General features: G+C 33.6%; 1 protein-coding gene across 1 annotated transcript in view; it reads right to left on the bottom strand.

Annotated features, from left to right (window-relative positions):
• Galphao (G protein alpha o subunit) overlaps positions 1–8,074 on the bottom strand; it is a 33,616-nt gene extending 25,542 nt beyond the window's left edge. Inside the window, exon 1 of the mRNA XM_076381684.1 lies at positions 7,812–8,074. Within this exon, the coding sequence (XP_076237799.1) occupies positions 7,812–7,929 (118 nt within the window). The 5' untranslated portion in view covers positions 7,930–8,074. The remainder of the gene's footprint in view (positions 1–7,811) is intronic.
• Between the last annotated feature and the right edge of the window lie 17,844 nt (positions 8,075–25,918).

Here is a 25,918-nt window from a genome sequence, read left to right as displayed (position 1 = left end):
AGGAAAACAAGTTCCGCTGGCACACTGTGCCACCACGTCATTTCCGGTTCTGCCGCTTCCGTCCTCACAAGCGCCGCCTTTTCCGTCTCGCGTGCCTTCTTATTTGTTTGGAACGAACCGCTAATTTTCGCGGGCAAATTGCAATTTATTTGACCACTCAGACTCCCGTTTCAAATCTGCAGTTCCATTGGACGCTCTTATAGGGATGTTCGTTTATTCAGAATTCGAAAGAGGGTAGCGGTAATATAATTTAACCTGTAGGACCGAAGTTTCTCTCTACTGAAAAGTAAACCCATGTGATTTTAAGTCAGTCGTAGAACTCTGTTATTTACTTTATCTTGAAAGTTTCATATGAACAGTTTTATTCCATTATTATAATTTCTTTTTATCTGTGTACCTACATTGTGGGCGTTTTAAAATTCGCTTTAGCGAAATTTCAAATGAATCGTTTTGATCCATCCGGTTCTTCTAGTGTGTTTGAAAAAATGTTTTAAAAATGTTTATTTAAATAACGTCTTCTCGTATTTAGCTAGCAGTTATTTTGAAGTACAATGACCCATGAATTTGTTCATGGAGAATTATTAAAATCACATTTTGAAATTCTAAAAATATTTTAGTTTCTGCTACAAAATAAAGAGAAAATTGAATAACAGTAAATTGGAGGAGAAATATATCACAGTAGATTATACAATCATTAACTAATATTTTGAATACATATAAATGAATCTATAAGATTCACTGTTATAAACAAATACCATGAAGACAATGAATAGACAATGAATAAAGAAATGATTTCTCTCTGAGTTATTTCATTATTTCGATATCGAACGAAGTTATGATATATGTTTGAATAAGCGTTTCCTGAAATAACTTTTTCAAACAATTTCTGATCTAAAAACAGTGGCTCACACTCAGAGGTTCACATCATATTATTTGTTATTTTAATAAAAAACTACTTGAAAATGATTTTTTAGTAAAAATAATAAAGTAATTAAAAACAAATTTAAACGTGCAAGTATGTGACATGAGTTTGAAAAAGGTTAAGTGTAGCTTAAAAAATAACTGGCAATAAAAAATAAAAAAGCATAATATGAATAACTGGATACAATAAATCATTTGAAAATACTTCTTCAATTTAATGAACTGCCACGACTAAAATAACAAGCAATGTGTTGAATATATCTGAAATAAAGGTACAAATAATACTGAAATTTCTTCTATAGAAGTCATAAAATTTAATTAATTATCGTACAATACATTATTTTAGGAGAAAAAATATTCAAATACAATAAAGTAAAAAATGCGAATCAAGTAATATAAGACTTTAAACGAATATTGATTGCTTTATAAAATAAACTAGGACATAAATGTAAACAAATTTAAAATTTAGTATTGAAAAAATCATCTTCAAATAATTCTATCTAAGTATTGCCCAAATTTATTTAAAATTCACATATCTGTTATGGTAAAGTTCAAATTTTATGTGTATAGTGGTACTTTACATAAGAAATTAAATATAAGGTTATTTAAAAAGTTCGACAGAAATTTTGACAGAGAAAGATAAAATAATTTTCGCAGTTTTTGCTTCATTTTTCTACAGAATAAGTAGTTTTATGAGTCATATGTGAAATGAAACACCCAGTATGTCATATTACATGAAATGCATCCGCGTTAATTAAATAAGTTAGCTGAGTATTTGGTAACAACGATAATTAGTGGTTCATAATGTAATACTCGAAACAATTATATGACTGCCCATCTACTCAAATGAGGTGTTTTGAAATTAATGTTTCGAAAGTTACGCATTCTAATCAATTTAAATCTCAATTATGGTATTTCAAATGGTGTTTCATATGGTGTTTCAAAGTTATTCCTTTAAACTTTAAAAATTAGTAGAGCTGGAAAAAGACCAAGATTGCCAATAGTGACAGTGTAAAGAAAGCTAACATCTTGTAGAGCACAGATACATATAGAATGACTCATGAATAACGTTAATTTGTATGTGACGAAAAATTTTAATATATCTCGAAGTTTAGAACTTTGGAAGACTTGATAAGTCTTGAACCTTCAATTTTGATAGCTCTTGAGTCTTCGAAGTCTTAGAAGTTTTGATGTCTTGAAAGTCTTAATAATATTAAAAGTTTTGCAAGATTCAATAGGTTTTGCAAGCTGAGTAATAATTCAATATTTTAGAAGCATTTCCAATATGCATTTTTATTTAAGCAATACTATTACCATAAAACGTTAAAGAAAATTTGAAAAATTCGAATTACCTTCCAAGGCTTTCAAGAGCTTTAGGCTTCGAATTATGTTCGAAGTGATCTGAATCTAGTCTTGAAAAACTTCAAATCTCTCCGAAGTTGAGATTGGTACTCCCATAATTATTCATGGTTTTATTGACACGTATTCTAGACACTAATTAATTACGAAACCCTACAGAGGTACATTCATTTTCTTATCTGACTTCTTTTTCGTTTCTGCATTTAACTCCATTCCAGATTATTCAATGCTAATACAAAAAGTAAAAGATCTTTAAAATGAGAACAATATTAGTATTGAAACAATGCAGCAAGTCAATACGGAATCAGTCAACAGGTTCTTTATTTAGGTTATGTATAGGCACTACTGTAATGAGGTTCAATATATTTTTGTTGTTCGTTATACAGTTATTCAAGCTATACAACTTAGAAATAGTATTCATGATTCAATATTAATGAGAGTCACTGTATTCATATTCCTGTTATTGATTACTGCACGCCGATGTGTAGTGTAAGCATTCTATCAGTGTAGAAAAAATTCCGCGAGCGTACGAATTAGCGAATGATGTACGGGTTGAAGAGGGAACGAATCGCGACCGTTTCCTGCAGCATAAATGGGATGAAAATACTCGTGGAAGGCGCAAGCAAAAGGGATGACGTCATTGGTAACACCAATAAACAGGACCCAGATTTCCCTCGAATAATCTCGGTTTGAATGCCGACCGAAGAACCAGAGATTCTTTATCTACGATCCGATCAAAAACGCAAAAATCTCAGGAAAGCAATGCGTATTCCACTCGAAATTGCGAACACTCTTCAATAACGTTGAGTGATACGTACAGGCAAAAATTTTTGCATTATCTGAGACTCGTAACAGTGCATAGAAATTGCCTTTCGAAATATCTATCGCAAATGACTCAAAAATAACTATTTTTATTGATTTCATAAATTTCTTTTGTGACAGTGTGAAATCCTTCTTAGGTCTCTTACGAGATTACTCCAAAATTCACAGAATTTGTGAAACAACTTTTATTGAAGAAATATTACTTAATAAGTTGCTTTACGAATGTAAATTTTAGAAATTGGCAGAATGAGTTTATGAATAAAATTAAAAGCAGCGTAAGTACTTATTTTAGAGTTTCACATAAATGGTAGCAGTTTATGATATTAGAAGTTATGGATTTTAGGAAAAAATGTTTAACATAAATTACTTTGGCAGCTCGTTAATTACTAGCACATAGATTTGTGTTAAAAATCTTTATCACGGAACTGTGACCAATTAGTTACGTATAACGCATGCTTATACTGTGAGTGAACGACAAAACTAACATTGTTTCGATCAAACAAATATTTTCTATAAGCTATGAAATATGCTGTAAATTAAGGAAGATATATTATAATTATTAAACGCTTAAACGTTATAGTTTTCTAAAGAGAACGTCAATGCCTAAGCAATGTTAACTTTTAATCATGAAGGTTGTCTAAAACTGTCACCGTAGCAACGTAGAAATATTATCAAAAATTTAATTTTCTTGTCAACTAAAAATAATTCAATCAAATCGTGGACGCGAATTTGCGAACGCACGCTCGCGACGGTAATCCATCGGGCGATAATAATTAAGAGGCAGTTCATTAATTTGGAGTCACGATCGGCGTGTTATTACAAACGAGTCATTAAAAACAAACAGAAACCCGAGTAGAAGCTGAATTTACGAGTACGCTGATCCAATTAATGAACTACTTGAACCGTGAACTGCTCATTTCGCTCTTTTTTTGCTTTTTTATGCCAGCAATCCATTTTGTAGGCTTGAAACTTATTAAAATATTTCCGCTTCGATTAGAACATTACACTGTTAATGGATTTATTAATAGTTCATTGAAAAACTTCGACAAATGTAACTTCACAGTAATAACTTTTCATAACAGCGAGCTTATTTTTTTTAAACTTACGATCGCAAGTAAATTACACATTATTTATTCTTGGTTACTTTAATAATTCAAATACTCATAATGTTATTATAAATGATTTCGATTGAAATACGAACTAATTATAAAATTATCTAGTGACTGAGGTTATTCCTAAAAATAAAAATATATAGTTACCCAGTACTTTTAATTGAATTAAAAAATAGCTTTACGCTATATAAAATTGTTGTCTGATTATTTTACAAAATTAAATTATATTATAATGAAACCAAATTTAATTTATTTTCATTCCCGGAATTTAATCAAAAAGAAACATCAAAAAACGCTTTATGTTATATAAAATTTGTAACGAGAATTCATCTTTAGAGAATTCTAAAAAATTTTATTCTGCTTTAACTTTATATTTACACGAGATCACGTGTTCTCTAGAAAGAAGCCTTTCAAAATTATTTTATAATTGTACATACAACGAACAGAAGGCAAATATCTGAGCTGTTTTACAAAAAACTTTTATAGCTATTCCCAGAATAAAGCTCGTTTTTTTAAACACTTGAATGGAATGTTACGCCACAGCAAACGAGAGGCGCATTTGTCGAAAGTAGACCTTTTAACGTTTTCTGGGTATTTTATCAATCTTTTTTTATTTTATAAAGCTTTTTTAATCTGTTTAATCCCTTTACAATTTTTTAAATTAATATTGTAATCCGGGCACGGTGAAAATAATCCGGAATGAATAATTACTTGTTTTTTTATTGTTTTGTTGAAATATTGCATTGTTAGTTTACTAACGAAAACTGTACTATAAATTAAATAAATAAAATATGTGATTACTAATAAGTGTACTAGAAATGTGATTTTGTTTCTCCTTTAACATACAGAAAAATTAAAAGAAAATCTGTGAAAAGTATACGTTATGTAAGTGGGACGCTAAACCAGAATAAGTTAAATGGATCATAATGTAAACAACGAATGTAAAACCATTAAGTAGGCAAGTGTTTATTACGTAATGACAGACTAACCACTTACATATGTCTGTGGTATAAACTAATCGTGATTGTACAAATTAACTTCCATGCTTTATTTAAGGTTTTTCTCTAAAAAAAATAAGGCTATTTACTTAAAAGGATCCGATAAAAATAATTGACTATTAGTATTCTAGAAATTTTGAGAAAAGAAATTAATTTGTACCAATTTCAATTAAGTTAAATAATCTTAAAATTTCCTATATTTATAGAAAAGTAATTTAAAAGTCATTAATATGGAATAATAAACCTAAATATTTTCTAAATTCTATATCCTCCAATTCCCCCCTTTTAAATAAGTCATTTTAATGTTAGTTACAGGGAACAATAAAGCTATGCAAGTTTACACTACATTATAAAGTAAAAACTATATAAGTATATGTATTGAACTTAATATACCATATAAATTTAAATTACCCATTAGTTGTATGTAAAAGCAAGAAGAAATTTACTTTGCAACGAAAGAGGCTAACTCGCTTTATTTTTAATCAAATTTGAAACATTAAGTAGTTATGATGAAGGACAATATCTAAAGAAATATATTTATTCATGGAACACGTAGAATCACAACAGTTTTGTTCTAATGAAAAATGGTGTTAATGAAAAGTGGAGCATTCATTTTCAGGTTGTTTACAAAGCTAATCTCAGGTTCAGTAGAATATCGAGACTCTACTACTACATGGCAGACAGCCAAAGACCTTTCATGAACTTCTTTGCCCATTCTCACATTTTCACTAGTTCTGTACGAATATCAAGAGAACCCGATTTAAAGACCACATAGTGAAGCATTTAAACTCTCCATAATGTAGAGTCAATTATAGACAGTTAAAAGACTGTATAGTCGGTTCGCTTGATTCTAGTCACGCAATGTATAGGATGTTTCATAACATGTGGCACTCGATTTAGGGGCGGGCAAAGGATAGAAAAATAAAGAAAAAGTTTGCGATAGGAATAAATACAAAAATTGTAAATTAGGTAATTTAAATCTAAATAGGAAATGTTAAGGGTGTTTTATATAACATTAAAGCCACGCTTCAATAGCAAATAAGAGGTACGAAAAAATGAAAGAAGTTCATGTAAATCTGTTATATTGGACCTTTTTCGAAAGTTATGACCATCTTTTCACTTTTATCAATAAATTGAAGTCATAACTTATTTTTATTGCCACTAACAATAAAGAACAGATAATACTGAACTAAACAGTGTTATAGTATAATATATATAATATAGTAAAATGCTATAACAGGTACTTCTGGATAGTGCTCAATAACTTCTTGATAACTCTCAACTTTATTGACGATTCCATAAAATATCTTTAGAGTTTATATAAATTTTATAATTCTTTGTGAACTTATTTCTGGAGCTGCTGTTTCTACTTTTTAAAAATCTATCATTTTGATACTCTGACAATGATGCTCTTATACAGTCATTTGCACTCCTATTGTTAAAAGGAAAAAGTAAGGCGTTATCCACAATTTCCTATACCTTATTACACATTTTTCAAGCCCAACGATGGTTAAGTGTATATCTGAGAGTGTAATTAAGTGTATATCTCAGACTAATCCAAGTTCCTTTTTTCAAAAGTATAGTTCATACAGCATATTACTGTTTTCTCTTGATTTTATTAAAATAAGAAGAATTTATTTAAGTTACGTTATAAGTAAAAAAGATTTCACAGTGTTTAACAATAAACTATATCGAGAAATGGATGATTGCATTTGTTTTTCTGTTTTTTAAAAAATAACAAAAAAGGGACTTAAGTCAGGTTAACGTCTCAGATACAGATTAACTCTCTGTTTGCAATCTTGTCTTTACTGACGCCATCTGCAAACTGGGTCTATCTATTTTTTATGTTTCTAAACATTATTCCAAGTTTCTAGAATGTCATTTAATAGTTTTAATTAATATATCGCACATATATTACACAAGTGACACAACTCAAAAAAGTATGTTTTTAATGGGAAGCAAGAAACCATTTATGACTTTAGGAGAAAATTATTTATTAAATATATAATATTAATATAAAGAGTAGTTTTACTTAATGAAAGTTATTTTGCCTGAATAATTAACCTAAAAAATAGATGTGCATGAAACTTGCATAAGAAACTTGCAGACTTGCATGAAACAATTTTCTTGCTATTATTGTAATTTTTAATTTACATTTGAAGAATTCTTTGAATACATGCTATATTTTTGATCTTAAACTAGTAAACTTTTTATAATAGAGGTGCATTTACCAAACTAGTTTATAGCTATAATTTAAAAATCACATTTTTTGAGTTGTGTTATTTCTGAATGTTACCCGATATGTTACCCTAATTTTTTTAAACAAAGCAGAAAGAAATTCAAAAACAAAAACAGTCTGAGTCACGAACGACCCAGGTTGCAGGCGGAAGGTTAACCCTTTACACTCGGAGGTCCTGATTTTCCATACATTTTGTCCCCTTAGAAGGGACAACCAAGTCCAAAGGGTTAAGCTTCTGCCGTAGTTATTCAAGCGTTACACTAGGGTTAACCATTTGTCGCGTTCTTCCTGATTTCAACCCACCCCAAGTTTCCACCCTCTCCCCTCACCCTTAAAGCAAAGCTGCGCGAGCGAACTCACCAAGTAGCAGCAACTTGATGTCCTTGGCGGCCTGGATACCATCCTCCTTCAGGTTCTTCTCGATCTGCTTGCTGCGGGCCAAGGCGGCCCGCTCCTCCGCGGACATGGCACAGCCCATCTTGCCACAGGTCACCCTCACAAACGCCACCGCCAACCTACGGCCCTTCCCTTCCTCCACGGAACCGGAACCGTTACTCTGCCGCTTTTCCGATCTCGGCTCGCGACTCGCGTCCCAGGAGTCGCCTCGAGACTTTCACCACCACCGTCGCCACCCTCCTCCTCCGCCACCACCTCTTCGTCACCACCGCCGCCACCCTCGGACTACACGTCCCCCTCGGCGTCGTCGTCTTCGTCTTCGTCCTTCCAGCCGACGAACAGCCCCCAGCGACTCCCTCGCAGGTGTTACCAGCTACTCCGCACTAGCTGCTCCGCGACGCTCGCCGCTTCTCGGCTATGCTGACGGAGCCCGCCACCCTGGGCCGAGTTTAACCTCTCGCGAGCACTAGCTCTGCAACAGAACCGGTGCCAGACCGTTTGAGTGCTTCTTCGTGTACGGAGGCTGGGTCGGAGTTGTGGGGTGCAACCTAGCGGCTTTTGGGGTATCGGGGAGATGGAAGTCAAGGGATCGAGCATATTTCTGTGGCTATGGGGCAGAATGACAGAGTCAAATTGAACTTTTGGCTTGATGGAAGGCTACCTACTAAATGGAATTTGTATTGTTGATACAGAGTATCTTGGGACTAGTGGTACAAGTAGAAAGGAAGTCATTCTATATGAAAAAATAAGTTGAAAATATAGAATCCCCCCCAAAAAACCTTAAAAAGGTAAACAAAATCAAGCCAAGTATATGCATTTTCTTGAAAAATCTACCTTACAGAAGACAATTTCCCCAAAGCTTCAATAATTTGAGAAAACCAATTTAAGATATTAGGGCATACAAATCCATTGTAATCATTGGAAAACGATAAGTGCAAGAATTTAACCTTTTACCAAAACATTACCAATATTGTAATCCCAACAAATATTTTTGATACTACTTGCACATGCTACACAAAAATCATCTTTCACCCTAGAAGTGCGCCTTCATTTTTATGACAAGAAATTAACTTACAAAAATCATTGCTTATGCTACAGTTAATAGCTTACTTTACTATGAAATATTTGGTGGGCCCTTTTGTAAGGAATGTAGAATAATATTTTTGATATCACGCTTTTCTTCATTTTCGAGAAAATTGAGTTTGAATTATGGTTGGGTGCAAACGTACAGAAGTACAGTCTTGGGTGCTTGAAGAGTATTCGGGGTAAGAGAAATACTCTTGGCCTGAGCACTGACTGTCTCTACGGTACGCTAGTACTATTCCACTTTCACCGTTTACCCTTTAAACGTCCAAAGCTGTAGTTCATTACACTTGTACTACATGTTCTATATTTTCGTCTTCTTTTTCACGTAGAATTACCTCTTTTTCGCTTGTACCATCAGTTCTGGAATACTCTATACGTATATGTATAAGCAGGGAAAGATCCCCTAGCGTTGAACGACACCCAAAACTGGATATTAGCTATATCTCTAAAATATGAAACACGACGAAAATATCAAACTGCAAAAGTGATAAGATAAATGTCCCTGTGGCTGACCATAGCCTGATACCTTAGACAACAACGCTAATTTTAAACTTAATTTCTAATAAAAAATCAGTACTACTGATAAAAAATAAAGAATATTATTATTAAATAATATGTTTAGTTACTGGAACGCAATTTAAATGTTAGAATATGCATTTTTCGGTTGTTTTCCTCCTTTTTACTTTTGCAATTTGGTGACTTTGTTGCATTTTATTTTTTGAAAATAAAGTTAATGTTCAGTATTAGGTGCTGTCCAACGTTAGGGGATGTTCCTCTACCTATATTAAATTAAAAGTCGTTTTTTCTTTAAAAGAATAAATACACTAACATACAGATCCATAGTCTGACGAAATACTACCACTCGAGTTTCCTAACGATTGTTATAGTTAGTAATAATATGACAATTAGAGTTTACTAGAGAGCAAAGACCTATTTGCAGAAATTTTATACAAACTTGAACGTTATGGATTTATAGGAAATTTTGATGCTCTTTCGTGTGGGAACAATTAAATTTAAAATGTAGGTAATAATGATTTAAGCAATATTTATTATTTTGATATTAAGTAGTAATATTAACTCCCCATTTCCCATATTAGATTCAGCTACCGCTTGTAGTATTCTCTTTTTTCCCTGCCCGTAAGTTAAAAATAATTTTTGCACTCTTAAAATATTATCAAAAACAAAAAGAAATAATAATTGACCTTTTTATGACCATTTTATATTAGACCTTTTTTAAGCATCTATTCATACCACAATCTCAGTCTTAGCTCTTAGTCTGCAAAACCCAAAAACATGTAAGGAATTTAATTCTTGGAAATTGAAAATAGGATACAAATCAGTAACTACTATCAATTGCTTTTATTAGAGGCATAGTATTCAGATTTTGGGAAAAGTACCATTATAAAATACCTTCTAAAGTTGATGCCTTTACCTACTATTAAGAGCCATAAATAATAAAAAATTCTGCTCTTATACTTCGTTCCACCCTAACACACATAGGTAAATTTTAATGAACACTCCGAGTTACTATATGTTGTCTACTATTTTTCATTAACTTTTGCTTGTAACATTTTGATAAATCTCAATCAGTAACGCATTCTATAGCTTACGCTAAAGCAGAAACGGCGCTTGTTTTTATCTAGAAGGTGGGTTTCCGGTCTATGATTTCATTAATAAAACAGCTGTATCCGATAACGTGTATTTTTAAAAGCTCTGAAAACACAGATAACTCCGACGCTGATGTAGCGCCGCGTTAACAATACGAGATTAGCAAGATGAGACTAATTTTTTATTGCTCTTGCGAATTATATCAGCTTTTAACCAGCCGACATCGTTAATGCGATGTACTTGATACAGATACAATTCAGTTCGTATATCGAACACTGAATTCGATTTGAAAAGTGATCCTTCGGGCGATAGCGTGTACCTGCTTATACACAATATGCGTATATAAGGTATTTCAAAACGAGAGAGCAGTCAGTGAGTAGGGGTGAATTAAAAGTAAGGTAGACGACCTCAGCTTCTCTAGCGTTCTCAAATTCGCTATCTATGAGAAATTCATGTACTAATAATTAAAACTGTAAAATAAAAAAGTAGCTTTTTCGTTAGTCTTGTGCCTACAATAGGCTTCTGAAGTTGTGGCTACATATTTTGAAGCAGTCTGTATATTATATCACAAGTGTATCGTACTGTGGCTGAACCTAAAGGTACAACTTCGAGCACACGACAAGCAGTGCATACATCGTAGCTTTGATGTCTGACACGCATTGCTGCAAATGATCAATACCTTGTGTACTTTGCGCACAACTGTAGTCAGGTAATTCTAAGAATGAAGTCATAGCCAGTACCCTGCAACCTTATCTTTTTATCAATAGATGTGCTGCACGTTTTGCAAACTTTACTGTTATCCTAAACACTTCTAACAGAGTACTAAACTGAGCCAGAGAATTTTTTTTCGAGTAATCCTAACATGTAACTTCAAATTTTGTATTTTTTAAGCATTATCGAAACCTATAAGGAAGAATATTTGCCTTCCTTTTCTTTTATCGAACTTAGAATTTAATTCATGTAGATATCTGTGCAATTCTAATAAATTTATTTTTAATTTCTGTTTTTTTTTTTTTATTTGAATGTCAGTTGCTATTTAAAAAAAAATTGAAAGAATTTTAACTCATTATTTCGATCAAAGATGAAATACATATTAACAAGATTTCAGAGAAATTATATCAGGATGATAATTAGCTAAATTTATTAGAACTATTTATATATCATTATATTTATAGTGGTTTATAAATTTGTCCTCGAAAAATTGTTAAATCATAAATTTATATCCTAAAACCCTAAAAGTATTTTAATTTTTATATTAAAATTGAACAAAGGAAGGAAGAACTAAGCACATGCTGCAAGAGGGGCGAATAGAAGAAAAAATATACTATAGTAAATTTCAAAATTAATTAATACTTTGACTGCATGTATAGCAATCTGCTTTTTTAAAGAATTTTAGAAATTCATGGAATACTCTCTAGGGTGTATAAAATTTCAGAGTTAGAATATAATTCAAAACTGTATTCACAATAAATATTAATTAAATAAAAAAGAATACCATTAAATTTAGAAAATAGAAATACAAAATAAAAATATAAGAATACATTAATCAATACGGAATATTTTTAAAGAATTAAGTAATTTTTTTATTGAAAACAATACGTATGCGATAACTTTTCTAAGTTTGATCACTTCAAATATAAAAATTGTTACCTTCACGAAAGAGACAATAACAACGAAAAACTGAAATTCAAATTCACAATAATCGATCAATCTGAAAATTATTCACGATGTGATTAAAATATTTCTTATTTTTAGCTACCAAAAAGGTAAACTCAATTAACGTATAATTATCAAAATAAACAGTAACTAATTGAACCGTGAACGATTCGGCCACATCGCTCAATCTCCAGCCACAATTTAATTACACCCACCGTATGCCTCGTTAGGATCGATCGGTTCACATCGGTTTCGGTCGGCGATGGATTCTTGCACGATAAAAAAAATCGCAATTCGCCAGTGAAACGGCTACGATTTAACACACTCATTACCAACGCAATTAACGAGGCAAATGAAATAAACGTACATGCATGCTCGAGACATGCGGAGAATATTAATAAAGCTATTCACGATTATTCCTCACTGGTCAGGGAATGCGTTTCACGCGGAACGGTGATAAGAAACGAGCTATCTCAGCTGCGAGCTTTTGATATCAAGCACGTACTCAGAAGGCTTCGAGGAGACGCGGTATCTGCTTGCAGAAAGTACTGCCTACTTCTCGTGCTCTCGCCACAGCCCTCGCATTTCTTAATGACTGTCAGTTTCTCGCGTTAATCTCGATGGGTAAGGAATAGAGACCATTTTGAAATAGTATTTCATTTGGAATAGTGAAGCTATCATAAATGTATCAAATGTTAGGAAAATGAACTCATTTCTGGGATTGAAAACCAGATTTTTTTTTTTTTAATTTGTTATTTTATTGTTATTAATTTGCTCTATTAGAGCTACTAGCGACAGTATCTAAATGTGTAAGCAGTTCAGAGTTTATTGCATAGTCCTGTGTGCTTCAAGTATTGCATAGATTCCGCGTAGACAATATGTATCCTCTATGTTGCCCATTAAGATGGGTTTTAGGTTGGATTATACACTTGTGGATGCTGTATTTAAAGTAATTTGTGCATTTGTGGATCAATAATTTAAAGATCATTCAATTTAATACCTAAGTCCTTATTCTTTTAATAAAATAAAGGGGAAAACAGTGTAATGGCATAAGGGATTACCAAGAAGTCACTTAAGGGTTAAACACAGAGTTCTAAGAATTGAAATTCAAAATTTGGAATAAATACACAAAAGGTATTCGAAAGCAAACATTTATATACTGTCGGACTAGTACCGAGACAAAATACTGTAACTTGAAAAATAATTGCTTGAAAATGTTGCACTTTGAAACACCGTTTCTGAAGGATATTAAAAAAAGGGGGTTACGATTAGGGTAGCCCTGTCTATACTGGGAGCAGCTCGTGAAGCATCACTCATTGTCAGTCGAATATTCCCCTACTGCCAACTCCCTTTACTACCAATTCTGGGCACTCAAAGGCGTTTCTGAGCTAAATTCATTGACGTAAGACAGTAAACGTATACCTAGATATAGGTACACAAGTTGTTCAGCTACAGGTGGTGGAAAATTTGAGCGACGAAAATAGTCTAAGATAAACGTCAAAATGAGGTGAAAATAAAGAATAGTACAATTTGGGTCTTTGTCTATTAACAATGGAAAAATATAATATCTAGCACAATATATAAATTAATAGCTAGGACACCCAGAATTCTAAAAACAATGACAGAACCACGAGGTAAATTGGATATACTGTCACGTCAGCTCGACATAATACTAGAAACTGAAACGCCCTTTTAATGGCTGATTCCCTTGTCTTCTGCAGATTATTATTGAACTATGGTTCGAGTTTCAGTCAAGATCCTAATATACTCTTATCGTTAGTACAGTTAATAGCTAAAAGTCTGGATAAAAGGTGGCATGCTTTAATTAATCAAAGTTCTACTGTATAAATATTCAAATATTATGATCAAATAAACATCTTAGTATGTACTTCTAAGCGGGAATACAAAAGGTACTTAAAAATGTGATTATGTACCTCTTCTATCCAAAATGCAAACGCATCATATGTCAATATTACACCTATATACGGTTTCCACGATGAGAATAGTACATCCATCGCAACTGCCAAGAAAGGATCAAAACCTATAGAGTTAAAGCTACCTATAGTGTTTGAAGCTACTTTAAATTTTTGTCTATAAGTAGTAAAAATGTTTAATAACAGACAGGGGAAAATTTAAAGTCCAATTCTAGATGTCAAAATAAAATGAAAATCAAGATTAGCGAGGCTGAGTTTGATGCAACTTTAACAAATTTTGAATTTAACATTTTTTCGTATACTTCTTTGTGTGCTCTTTATCAGTGACCATATTGTATTTCGAATGAAATTTTTTCTGAGTTTTAGAGTTAAAAGAAATTGAGGTGTACAGCCAAAAGACGAGGAATGTCTAAGAAAAACAAAAATACTAAAATTTGACAATCCCCTTTTTTCTTGTATACCTTTCGAATGTTTCATAAAAGCAATGTCTGTCATAACTACTGACGTAAAGAAGTCGTCATTTCACAGAAAGTGACGTCATTTTTCGATATAACAAGTTTTACTTTCAGGATTGTTCTAATTTCAAATATTTCGTCATCAAAACAACTGACTGTGATAATTTTACGTAGGTGTATATGTAATCTAACGTCACTGAGATAATAGAACCAGAAATAATTTGAGAAATGATCTGAAAAAATATTTACTCCAATACAAAATAAAATACAAAATTATTTCAATCGGTAGTCAGTTAATCAAACGATGCAGAGAATAATCATTTGCTAATCTAAATAAACTAAAGCATAATTATTTCCAGTGAAACAAGATGGTACCATAATACTTCTTAAAATGTTTCACGATGTGCTTAAATTATTTTCAAACTGTTAATATCAACAGAAATAATTGTATTTAAAAATGACTCGGTTAGCTCAACATAAATTCATTTGACGTTGAATTTCATCAGATTAGAGCAACGAGAAATCGTTAAAACACTATCGGGAAACGAGCACGTCGAATGCATCGATACGCGCCAACAAAGTAACGGTTGCTAATTGCGAATGGCAATTTATCAATTTAGAGTTCGTTTACACGACCGATAACGTTTTAGCGCGCGTCGAACAATTTGTTTGCCGCGTCGACAAGACACGCTGAAGAGCAGACCTTCTCGAACGAAGAAAATATTCGTGACCCGTGAACGTTCACCCCGCAGCCCGCGAGATCTCGTTTCTTTTTTCGGACCACAAAATTCTTTTTTAAGCTTGTTCCTAAGGGACACGCACGGTGGCTTCGATGCGTTTAACATTTTGATAATGGGTGCGCAAGTGTCTCGATTGATTGCTTATTTCATTACTAGATTGCAAATTTTGATGCATTTCTAGGAAATTTGAATATGCAAAGAGTGCAGAATAGACATAGTTTGCACAAATGTTCAAAATAGGGAAAGTTTGATACACTTGAAGAGTAAAATAGATTTCTAATTAAGTTCTATTTTCCTAATTGCATTTATGAAAATAGGAATTTGGATAGCCATGCGCAGTCTACACTTTATTATATTAGTAGTTAAATACTATTTGTTAATCAGTTTTAAATGAATTTTAATTGTTATTAGAAAATTGTTTGACGTAAATTAATCCTTTTTTCCACAAATTATTTAATGACTACAAAATATGTACATCTTTCTAAGCACTTTGCAAGCCCAGTATTTCATGAAAATATTTTAACATTTTCAAAACATTCAATGTCTCATTCCAGTCGATGTTATTCCTTAGCAGTGGCAACTGGCAAATAAAGAACTTAAATAAGACTTTGATTGGCATGTAGTCATGTGGCTACGTGGGAAAAAGAAGGGTTAATAAAATAAAGACCGTGAGATGGAACAGTGATACAATATTGGACAGAATTAAGTTCATCTTATTTTTGGTGTTTTTGTGATATATGATTAAAAGTATCCATTCTCTTTTTGTAGGTTTGTGTAAAAATATGTGAAAAATAATACCATGAGCCCGATTTTTATGTTGTAATATTTATCTGTAGATATAATGAATTTGTATGACTATTTAAAAAACTAGAATTTTATAGCTGAACAAAAGTGTGCAATTCGTTACAGAAAACAATTTTTTTAATATCAATATTTTTTAATATTTTTAGGATCTTTTACCATTTTTTACGATTACTTAAACGAATTGTGTATTTGAAATTTATTTAGTCATGTATGGATATCGTCCCACTGTTACTAGTAAAGGAATCACCAGTACGTGTGCTATTTATCCAATAATGTACCATCTAAACGTAACTAATAGACAATAATAAACTTCACGAACACTATTCTGATTGTAAGATCTCAGTTAGAAGTTGAAAATGTTTAAAATAAAGCGTTCCTATTTCAAATTACTCCGGAAGATTATTGAAGAAATCCACGTGGCGAAATACGCTTCAGAAGACATAAGCCGACACCAGCCTACCCAAAGCACTAGATTTATGTTCCCTGATTCGCTCCTATGGGTTTGTTTGAAAGGCAAAGTCTATTCATCTGAATTCATTTCATTGTAAAAGATTTAAAGATGTGTTCTTTTTTTGGAAGCTGAGGAAACTAGAATATCTTGCGGAATGTAGAAGGAAAACAGTACTGAATAGATTATTTCTAAATCCTATTAGAAAATATCTATGAGAAAATATCTCAATATTATAAGACAGGGTACTAAAATAGGTATACCATTTAAAAAACGTTTCATAGCGAAAAAATTTGCTTTTAGTCTCCCAGATTGAACTTGCAAAAGCTAGTTTCTTTTAAAATAAAATGTGTAATGTGACAAATGGCTCAAAATTTTTAAATATAATTGTTTCCTTTAGAAATATGTGAAGGATTTTTTATCTTTTTATTATCTTATACCCTTAAAATTAAAAATGACTTAAGTTTTCTTGAAAATCAAATTTCCCATCGGAAAAGGGTTACAATTTTTTACAATTTTTCACTGTTTTCCGTACATTATGAAAAGATAATAAAATACTATAGCTATTTGGGTTTTATAAAATGGAGAAATTAAATATGAAAAAATTTATAAAATATAAAATACTAGTAATTTTTAAATAACGTATGTCACTACGAAAAATTGTTTAATCAAATTCAGGTTTTGTAAACTTCAGTAGCATTATAAACAACAATTTTTGTTCTAAATCTTACCCTTACATTTCTACTTTATTTTTTTGAAAATAATATTCTTTTAATCAATATCAGTTGGACCAAAGAAAGTTAATTAGATATTCACATTAAACAATTTCATATCTCTGAAAATTACCTTATATAGCGGTATTGTTATTTTATAAAAATCTATCGACACGACCTTGCAGCTAATAACGTTGTTCTACGATCGTTTACGGTTCCCTTGTAACAACTAATGACTGTAACAGTTCAGTGCTCAGAAAATAAGCTTTCATTACGTACTCAGGCCTCAAGAGAATAGAAAGGAAAAACACAAGGAATGTGTAGGGTTTCAAAGCAATTTAAAAAACAAAAATAATAAACTTATACCCAACATTCATTACTTATAAAATTAACACCAGAAGCTAGTGCTAAGTTTGGTACTAAAGATAATTGTCTCCTATTAGACCCATTAATTAAAAAATGACTGTTATCACTTAAAACTAAAACGCAAGTAATTTTAAAGTAAATTCGAAAATAAAGATAGAACAAAATTTTAATATATTAAACAAATGTGAAAGACGCTATATTTTTTATCTCTTCTAGAAAAAAAAAAAGTGAAAATTTGTTTGTTATGAGCCCCACAACTATTTTAACGGTAACTAATAGCTTCCGCAGCTTTTTTCGCTACTAGAACATATTTACAACATGTTTAAGTTTCTCGTTCCATCCTGATATCCTCATCTGTATCTGACTTTTGTAAAAATATTGAAATCTATAGGTAACACGACATCATGTCATAATATTGACTTCAGAATTTGCAAAGATCTTGGATGATTTTACACAATGTATCAAAATCTTTCGGGATACCATCGCCGTCGGCGATATTTTCTTTGACACCGTCGAAAGAAACGCGTATTTCGTCTGACGATTTATCGCATAAAAACGTCCTTTCGGAAGTTCCCAAAAAGGGAACGAGGCCTCTGCTCGAGGGCAAACGTTTAAAAACGTGGTAACGTCGCGTCTTTTCTTTCTTCCATGTCTGGGCAAGGATACTATTCCTCTGAGATTACTTTCCTGCGAAGTAGAATGAAACCGTTTCACTATGAAGCGAAGAAGCACGATTCGGCTGGCTCCATTAAATATTCGTGTAATCGCTTTCATCGCGTTTCTGTCGTTATATAGCAAAGCAGTGTAAATTATGTATAGTGATTCAAACATTCGTTCACATGCAATAAACGCATTCATTAATTTTAAAGACTGTTGTAGTATACTTCTTCTGTCTACTCCACATCGGTAGAGTTCTATCAATTTTAGTGCAAAAAATAAAACACTTTTAGTTTTTAAATATGTGAATTCTGAATTTAATTATTTTTCGTGAATAAACTTATGGGTCAGCGTAGAAATATTTTTGATTTATTGGTACTCAAAGTTTTAAATTTTAACTCTCTATGTTGATCTTGCTTTTTATAGTCTCGTTTCTTGAAAAAAGGTTTTTTATATTTTCATACATGAATATATGCATTAAATACTATTACTTAGAGGTTAACATTAAGGTTTAAGTCAGATTAACTCGCACAGTGCAAAAAGGTTGAACTTCTGTTTTACGACTTTTTCTCGTATTGCACACAGTAGAAACTATTCTGTTGACTGAAAAATTTAAAAATTTCTGAAATTTTATTTCTTTTTCGAAAATATTTGAAAATCAATAACTCTTAACAGCTACAAAATTTTTCTCGCTCAAAGGTCTTCGAAACTTTAAAAATAATACCAAAATATATACTACGACTAAAAAAGATATAAAAGTGACGCTTCCATGTTCATAAACCCCATAACTCTCCAATGGTGATTGCAACTATTTTAAGCTTAAGTCAACGCTGACTATATTGATATCGATTTTCGAGAGTTCAATAATTAATGACTCGGTCAATGTATATAAAGCTGCTTAAAAGACGATTATGATAAAATTCAAAGTGATATAAAAGTACAAAACTGAGGATCGACAAATTCAGAATTATATAGTGTGTTCATGAAAAAAAAGTTCACTTTTTCTCAAGAACAGACAACTTAGGTCTATGTTGTAGGTAATAGGAAATTAATTATACTTTTGCCGCCAGCACAACTGTGATAAACATTCATTAATTATTCGACGCAACGAGTATCAATAATCATTAAACTGACTTCAAACGTTACATTACGTATATTTCCTGTAAACTCATAAATTTATAAGACAGTCTCTCGACAAAAAAACTTAGACCTCCGTTTTCACATTTCTTAAGCTACTGTGCTGTTTCGATAGCTCACGACTTGGAATTAGTTAAGTGTTTAGAAATTGTAATGAACTTATTTCTAAGGCTGGAGTAACTAGGGTCACTGGAGCGACTTTTTGACGGATGATTGTATTCTTTCCTTGCTTCTCAGTCAAAAATAACGAAGACAGACATAGGTATATACCATGGTGCGTTTTTTAGACGTAGTGTTGTGATCCTAGCCTAATGATACGTGTCCACCTAAGACACTGTAGTTATCGTGAATTGTTCTTGAGAGTTATTCTACTCAATCCACAGAGTATTCAGAGTACTCGCGAAGATCAGCTACTACGCAAAACTATCTATTGACACACAGTTTAAGAATATTCTTGAGAGAAGCTACTGTAGAAAAGTCTCAGGTCGGCAAGTACGTACTCCATGATCAATTAATGCTCCAGAAACTTAAATATCTCTTCCCCAAAACGAGTACCAATTGGATTGAAACGAAAACATAGTTGTTCTGTCGAGTTTATATCGAGGCAACACCAACCACCACCGATCAACAGCTCCAACAAAACTCCACCTCAATCTACATCTAAAACAAAAGAAACCATCTCCAACCCACAACTCAGATCGCCTCGATTTCGCGAACCCAAAAAGGACCCAAGCACGCCAGTATACCTACAATTCACAAGTATCTCCCTCGTTCAAAGCCGCTCGAAAAGGAGCACTTCTAACCCATCGAGTTGCACTTCTTCTCGATAACCCTCCGAAGACGACGTTTCCTCGATTAATCGAACGATTCGACTCGAGGCAAACCGACAAGGGGGTTCCTCCCCTTCTATCAAACAACGAAAGATAACCTCAACCGTACGCCGGCTGTAATTCACGGTCTTATCGCGGTTCGATTCCAGGACAAACCTCGCCACCTCGACCAAGCAGAACCCCAGCCTCAAAAGAGTCCAAAGGGCCGCTGTGTCCCAGCCCTCTGACAGCGGCCGTTCCACGATTAAATATCAATAACCATCTTCCGCGCACAGTGGGTCCCGAGTTGGTCGCAGGACCCTCCTACTTCGGGCCCCTCTCGGGGACGCGTGAAACGGGGAGCCGAGCCGGAAGAGAGCTTGGGGCAGCTCGGCCCCGAGAGGAAGGGCGTTAAAGCTTGAGACTCACTGGTGCAGCCACCCCGCGTCGTCCGCTAGGTGCCAGGGTAGCTCTCCGTCTCTCCGTTCGCGCACATAGACGCCTCTCCCCCGTGGATAGCTCAAGGAACCCTTCTTCTTTCGCACCTCTCCGGACAACTCGCGTGTATCTCACTTGTTCTCACTGTTGCTTGCCCTCGCGCGCGCGCTCGTGTGCCTCTGTGTACGGCCCGCGTACGCCCGTATCACCTCCGCGAACCCGAATCGATACGACACCGGCGAACGAACCCCGCCGCGATACGGGGGACCGATTCGGCGTGCGGGGAATTATTCGAGAGAATAGGAATCCCAGGGCGGGAGAGGGCTGACGAGCGGGCGGCGGGCGGCGGAGCGGTAACCGATCACTGGTCGATCGCCGGGTGCGTCGAACTGACGCGTCTCTGCTCGGATCGCGACTGGGACACCTAGGAGAGTCGCGATCTCTGGGAGATCGGGTAAACTCCACTCTGTAATCACACGTTTGCTCTCTCTCTCTTTCTCTCTCTCTACCTCCCTCTAGGTCTGTCTTTCTTTTCTTTGCCTCTCTCTCCCTCTCTCTCTCTCTCTCTCTCTCTCTCTCTCTCTCTCTTTCCCTCTCTTTCTCTCTGTGTACGTATTCCGGGCCGATCAACGCGAACTTTGTTCCTGCGAAACGGACGAAGCCGCCCTGCCCAGACGGTGCGCGGAAGGTCGAGTCGCGAGGAAAGAGAGAGATCCGAGCGAACGAGCAACTCGAAGCGTTTCGAGAAGCTGGACGCGTCCCTGGTGGGCTCCGGTGCACGACTGAGGCGCCCTCTCGCCCCGCCCCATAGCCGCAGCGGCGCTCAGAGCCGCGAGGTTCGACGGGACGTCGATCGATCCGCCGACTGGCCCCACCACCGCGGCTTCCTTGGGACGGATGGTAAGGAGAAGTCGCGAGATCGGCACGTTGCGCACGCGTGGGATTGCCCTTTCTGTGAGGTTCGAGAGTCGAGAATCGAAGCGCGGGTGGAAAATCGATTGGAATTCGAGAATTTGAAACGCGGGGCGGGCACCCCGATATGGTACGCGTTATGGCGAGGATCTCGCGCTGAGGGTTTGACGACTTGCGGTTTTAAACGAAGAGTTAAGGCTGTTGCGTGCTTAACCCTTAAGCTGGTATTCTGTTCTAGAAACTTAACAAAATCGATTCTTTTTAATCTCGTTTCCTGAAAGTGTATGCTCGCGAGAATATTTCTGCCAATGGATATTGCTGGATTCGAATAATTAATGAAGTCATAAGGGTTTGTCCGGAATTTGCGATGTTGCGTTGTATGGTGTTAAATACGCTTTAAAGGCGACTTTTTCAAAAAATACATGTTTCTAAATGGTTGTTATCATATCTCAAGTTCTAATTGCCCGGTTGACATCAAATTTAGAGGGAATCCTCAGAGCATAAATTTTTGTCGCTTGAATTAGAATGTTGAAAATCTGATGTTTTGCAGTACTTCGTTTACATACCATAGATAAAAAAGATAAAATTGTGCACAATTCTAGTTTCGGACGTAACCAAGTTCATTTTGAACAAGATTATTGTTGATTCTTTCATTGTAGATAAGCAGAGCAGCTGAAATCATAGTAACCGTGAAGGCACTTTCAAAAGAGAGGACTGTACTAAAGTACTTGTATCTCCTATAATTTTCAATATTTGTACACGAAAAAAATTGTGCATACTACTTAAATATGTTACCTGTTTAGGAAAAGAATCACAAATACTTAAAAAATTGCGATGCAGACTAGAATACCCTTTTAACTGCTCTTGTGGGATCCTGCAAAACCTTAGAAATTATATACAGGGTGTCCAAGCTGAAGCAGACCTAAATACCTCCTCTGTCTTTAATAACACAGAATCTTAAAAAACTAAAAAAGATTCTGCACAAAAGATTGTTCTTCCATGATATTTCTCTTTCAAAACCATTCAAATTATGACATGGGCGATTTTCGTGCCATTTGGGTAACCTGTTTCAGCGTGGACATCTTGTATATGTATTGATAGTTTTATTATCTACTGACAAATAGTTTTTATAGAGTCTCAGTAATCTTCAATTAAGTCGCATTGTTTCGTGTGTCACTTTGGAATTAGTGTTATTAGTTGTTATTTGTAAAATGTATTAATAATTAAGTTTGAAAAAATATTCCATCAGAACATTAACCATTTTAGTATCTTACAAATTTTCTAGGTACAATTTAGAAATATTTTGAAAAATTTGCTATTTTGGTTATATACATGAATTCTTAGTTTCTTATAACGCGAAATGAATTAATCGCGTTATAGGAGGGTTGACTGTAATAGACAACTATAGTCTGTCTCAGTTTCGAGTCTCCTTTACCTATTCTGAACTTCTACTCCACTACTCAGGGACTACTCAGGGACTACTCCACAAGCCCTGATAGAGTCAAACCTTTTTCAATTATCATGGGTACTTGGAAATATTTATTATTACTCTTATTATTAGACATCGGATGTTTATGTATTTATGAGAATTTCAAATGTGTAAAAAGCTACAAAATGCATATAACGTTCAAAAACAGAGAAAATATAAAATATAAAGTACAAATTATAATAGTTTAAGGATGAAGCAAATTTTTATTTAAGATTTATTTCTTTTAACTGTGTTTATGAAAATGTGAACTATATATTCCTAGTCAATAGATGTATTTTCTACTATAGAAATTCGTTTTATAAAAGTAAAGCGCCATTACGTACGCTTAACTTGTATTAAAAATGGAAAGATGAAATATCGACTCAAGGTATTTTTCGGGAAATCCGCGAAGCCGATATCGGCTGTGTGGTATTAAAAGAGTTAAGAACTAGAGACGGAAATTTATGTCCTTCTGCGACTAACACTTTTGAATTGGGGACATAAACTTACGTCTGTTTCCCTTAAGGAATGTCTACACTGAGACAAAAACGAGCAATATTTTTATAATTATATAATTTTATAATATAATTTTACGATTATTAATATTGTAAATTTATAACTTAACAACTGAAGCTCAAAAGATAACGAAAAATAAGATCAAAGCTTCGTGAAACACAAAAATGGTAACTGCATGCATAAAAATGCTACAAACTGACCAAAATCGTTAGTATTGACGAAATTTAATTGTTTCTTTTTTCCAAGTTTTATATATCTTTGTTACGTCACTATAATGCTTACAAAAAATACTGATTGACCACATCTTGCCTCCCATCCCCATCTTGTCTTCCTTTCCCCTACATAGTTTTTATAATTAGCATTATTTATCATTTTATAACAGTAAATTGTCATAAAATAAGTTAATATAAATTACTGATTAAAATTGCAGATAAAATGAAGTTTTAAGTTGTAATGATAAATAAAGTGATTAAGTGCATGGCTCCGGTTGCTCTGGAATACGTTTGCACAGAATTGTTATATTCAGTTATTTACTCACATAAAGTGCTAATATTTGGTGAAGGAAGCAAGAATTAGCTACATGGTCTGTATTGTACATATGTTGGTTGGTAATATGTACATGTTTCTATTCATACTGTGCATTTCATGAATAATACTACGAAATTTTATGCTTTATTTGAATGTGTAATAGATTATTATGATTATCTAAAAAAAATGCTGTTATCTAGATGAATAGATGTATAAAATCACTGACAAAAACAATTGAGAGGGTTATAACAAAGAGGACTCTTGTTTCTTACGAGTATTACGCTATTTTTAATTTTGGAATTGAATTGAATTGAATGTCAGTTAAACTTCTTTGAATGATTTATAGAATTGAATTTTTTGGAATATTTTTTATTACTCTTATAAATTCGAAAAATAAATATTTCCTATGTATTCTCAATAGAATTTATACCCAGCAAATGTATCAGTCATTTTAGGGTGGAAATATTATGATTCTAACATTATCCACTTTTTAATATCCTCTTGTTATAATTGAGTCTATTTAAATTGTGTTCTGGAACTGAATAAAGCAAATAAATTATAATTCCAACAAAAATGGAAAACCTTCTAGAAGTACCGAAGACTTAGAAATCCAAATAGTATACGACGTCTTGAAGACGTCTATTTTATGTTCATTTTATGCCTGAACGTCTTACGACATAATTTAGACGTCTTAAAAACATCCAAGAGCATACATCTTAAAGACTTGCAAAGTTTAGGTCTATAAAACGTCTTAAAGACACACTACATAAACGTCCTAAAGATTTACGCTTTTGAACGTCTTAGAAACGTCTAATTTTTGTCTGAACGTCTTATACGTAATTTGGACGTCCTTAAAATGTCTTATAAATGTTTTTTAAGACGTCCTAAAGACATACTGATTTGTAACATCAGACGTCTCAGAAACGTCTTTTAGACATTTTTAGGACTTTACTGGATATCTTTAAGACGTATTTAAAACGTCTCTTTGTTATGTGGGAGATTACTCATTAAACTATTTCCATCAAAATTGCGTCTTGAGGAGACCTTTTCCCTTCCTTAAATCATGCCAATATAAAGTGATTTATGTAGCCCTACAAAAGGAGAATGAATAGTTCTAGTTAGAAACCACAGAGAACTTCAAATAATTGAGTGAAGTATAATTCTAATTTTTCAAAGTTAAAATATCCATTAACAATAAGTTTATAACATACGCGGTATAGCAATAAAATTTCGTAAATAAATCATTCAAAAAATTTTAATTTGTGAATTAAACTGATCTAAGGCCAGTTTCAAATGAGTTCCCTTGAGACTGTAGATACTTACACACTCATATCGGAGTCGGATTCATTGATCTTCGGTTTAACATTTCCGGTAACGCTACTAATACCCACGTTCTGATATCTGGTTTAATACCCGTGTTACGTTGCTTTACAGTACAATAAATCACTAAAATCGAAGTGAAAGAAAATTTAAAAAAGGCAAGAGTCAGACAAACACATAGAATACTCAAGCATCGTGTTTAATTTTAAAGTTGAAAACTTTTTTACTAAAATAACTCACTGTGCGGAGGGTGCAGAAAGGGAAAAACATGTAAATTTGTTTTCTACCATCGACAAACAATCGCCGACAAAGAGTTTATTCTGCCCGATAAAACTGTCAATAGACGATTTTAATTGCCAGTTGTAAAACGGTTTGCGAGTTAATCAAGTGAGAGGTCTGGATTGAAATTGCTTCCTTGTGTGTTTTGCAACATGACCGCAGTCATTCAGGCAATCTGCGAAAACAAATTTTTTATT

The sequence above is a fragment of the Calliopsis andreniformis genome, chromosome 6 (assembly GCF_051401765.1).
Source record: "Calliopsis andreniformis isolate RMS-2024a chromosome 6, iyCalAndr_principal, whole genome shotgun sequence".
NCBI lineage: Eukaryota > Metazoa > Arthropoda > Insecta > Hymenoptera > Andrenidae > Calliopsis > Calliopsis andreniformis.
Note: the sequence above shows the minus strand (reverse complement) of the source record. Positions and strands in the feature narration are given on the sequence as shown.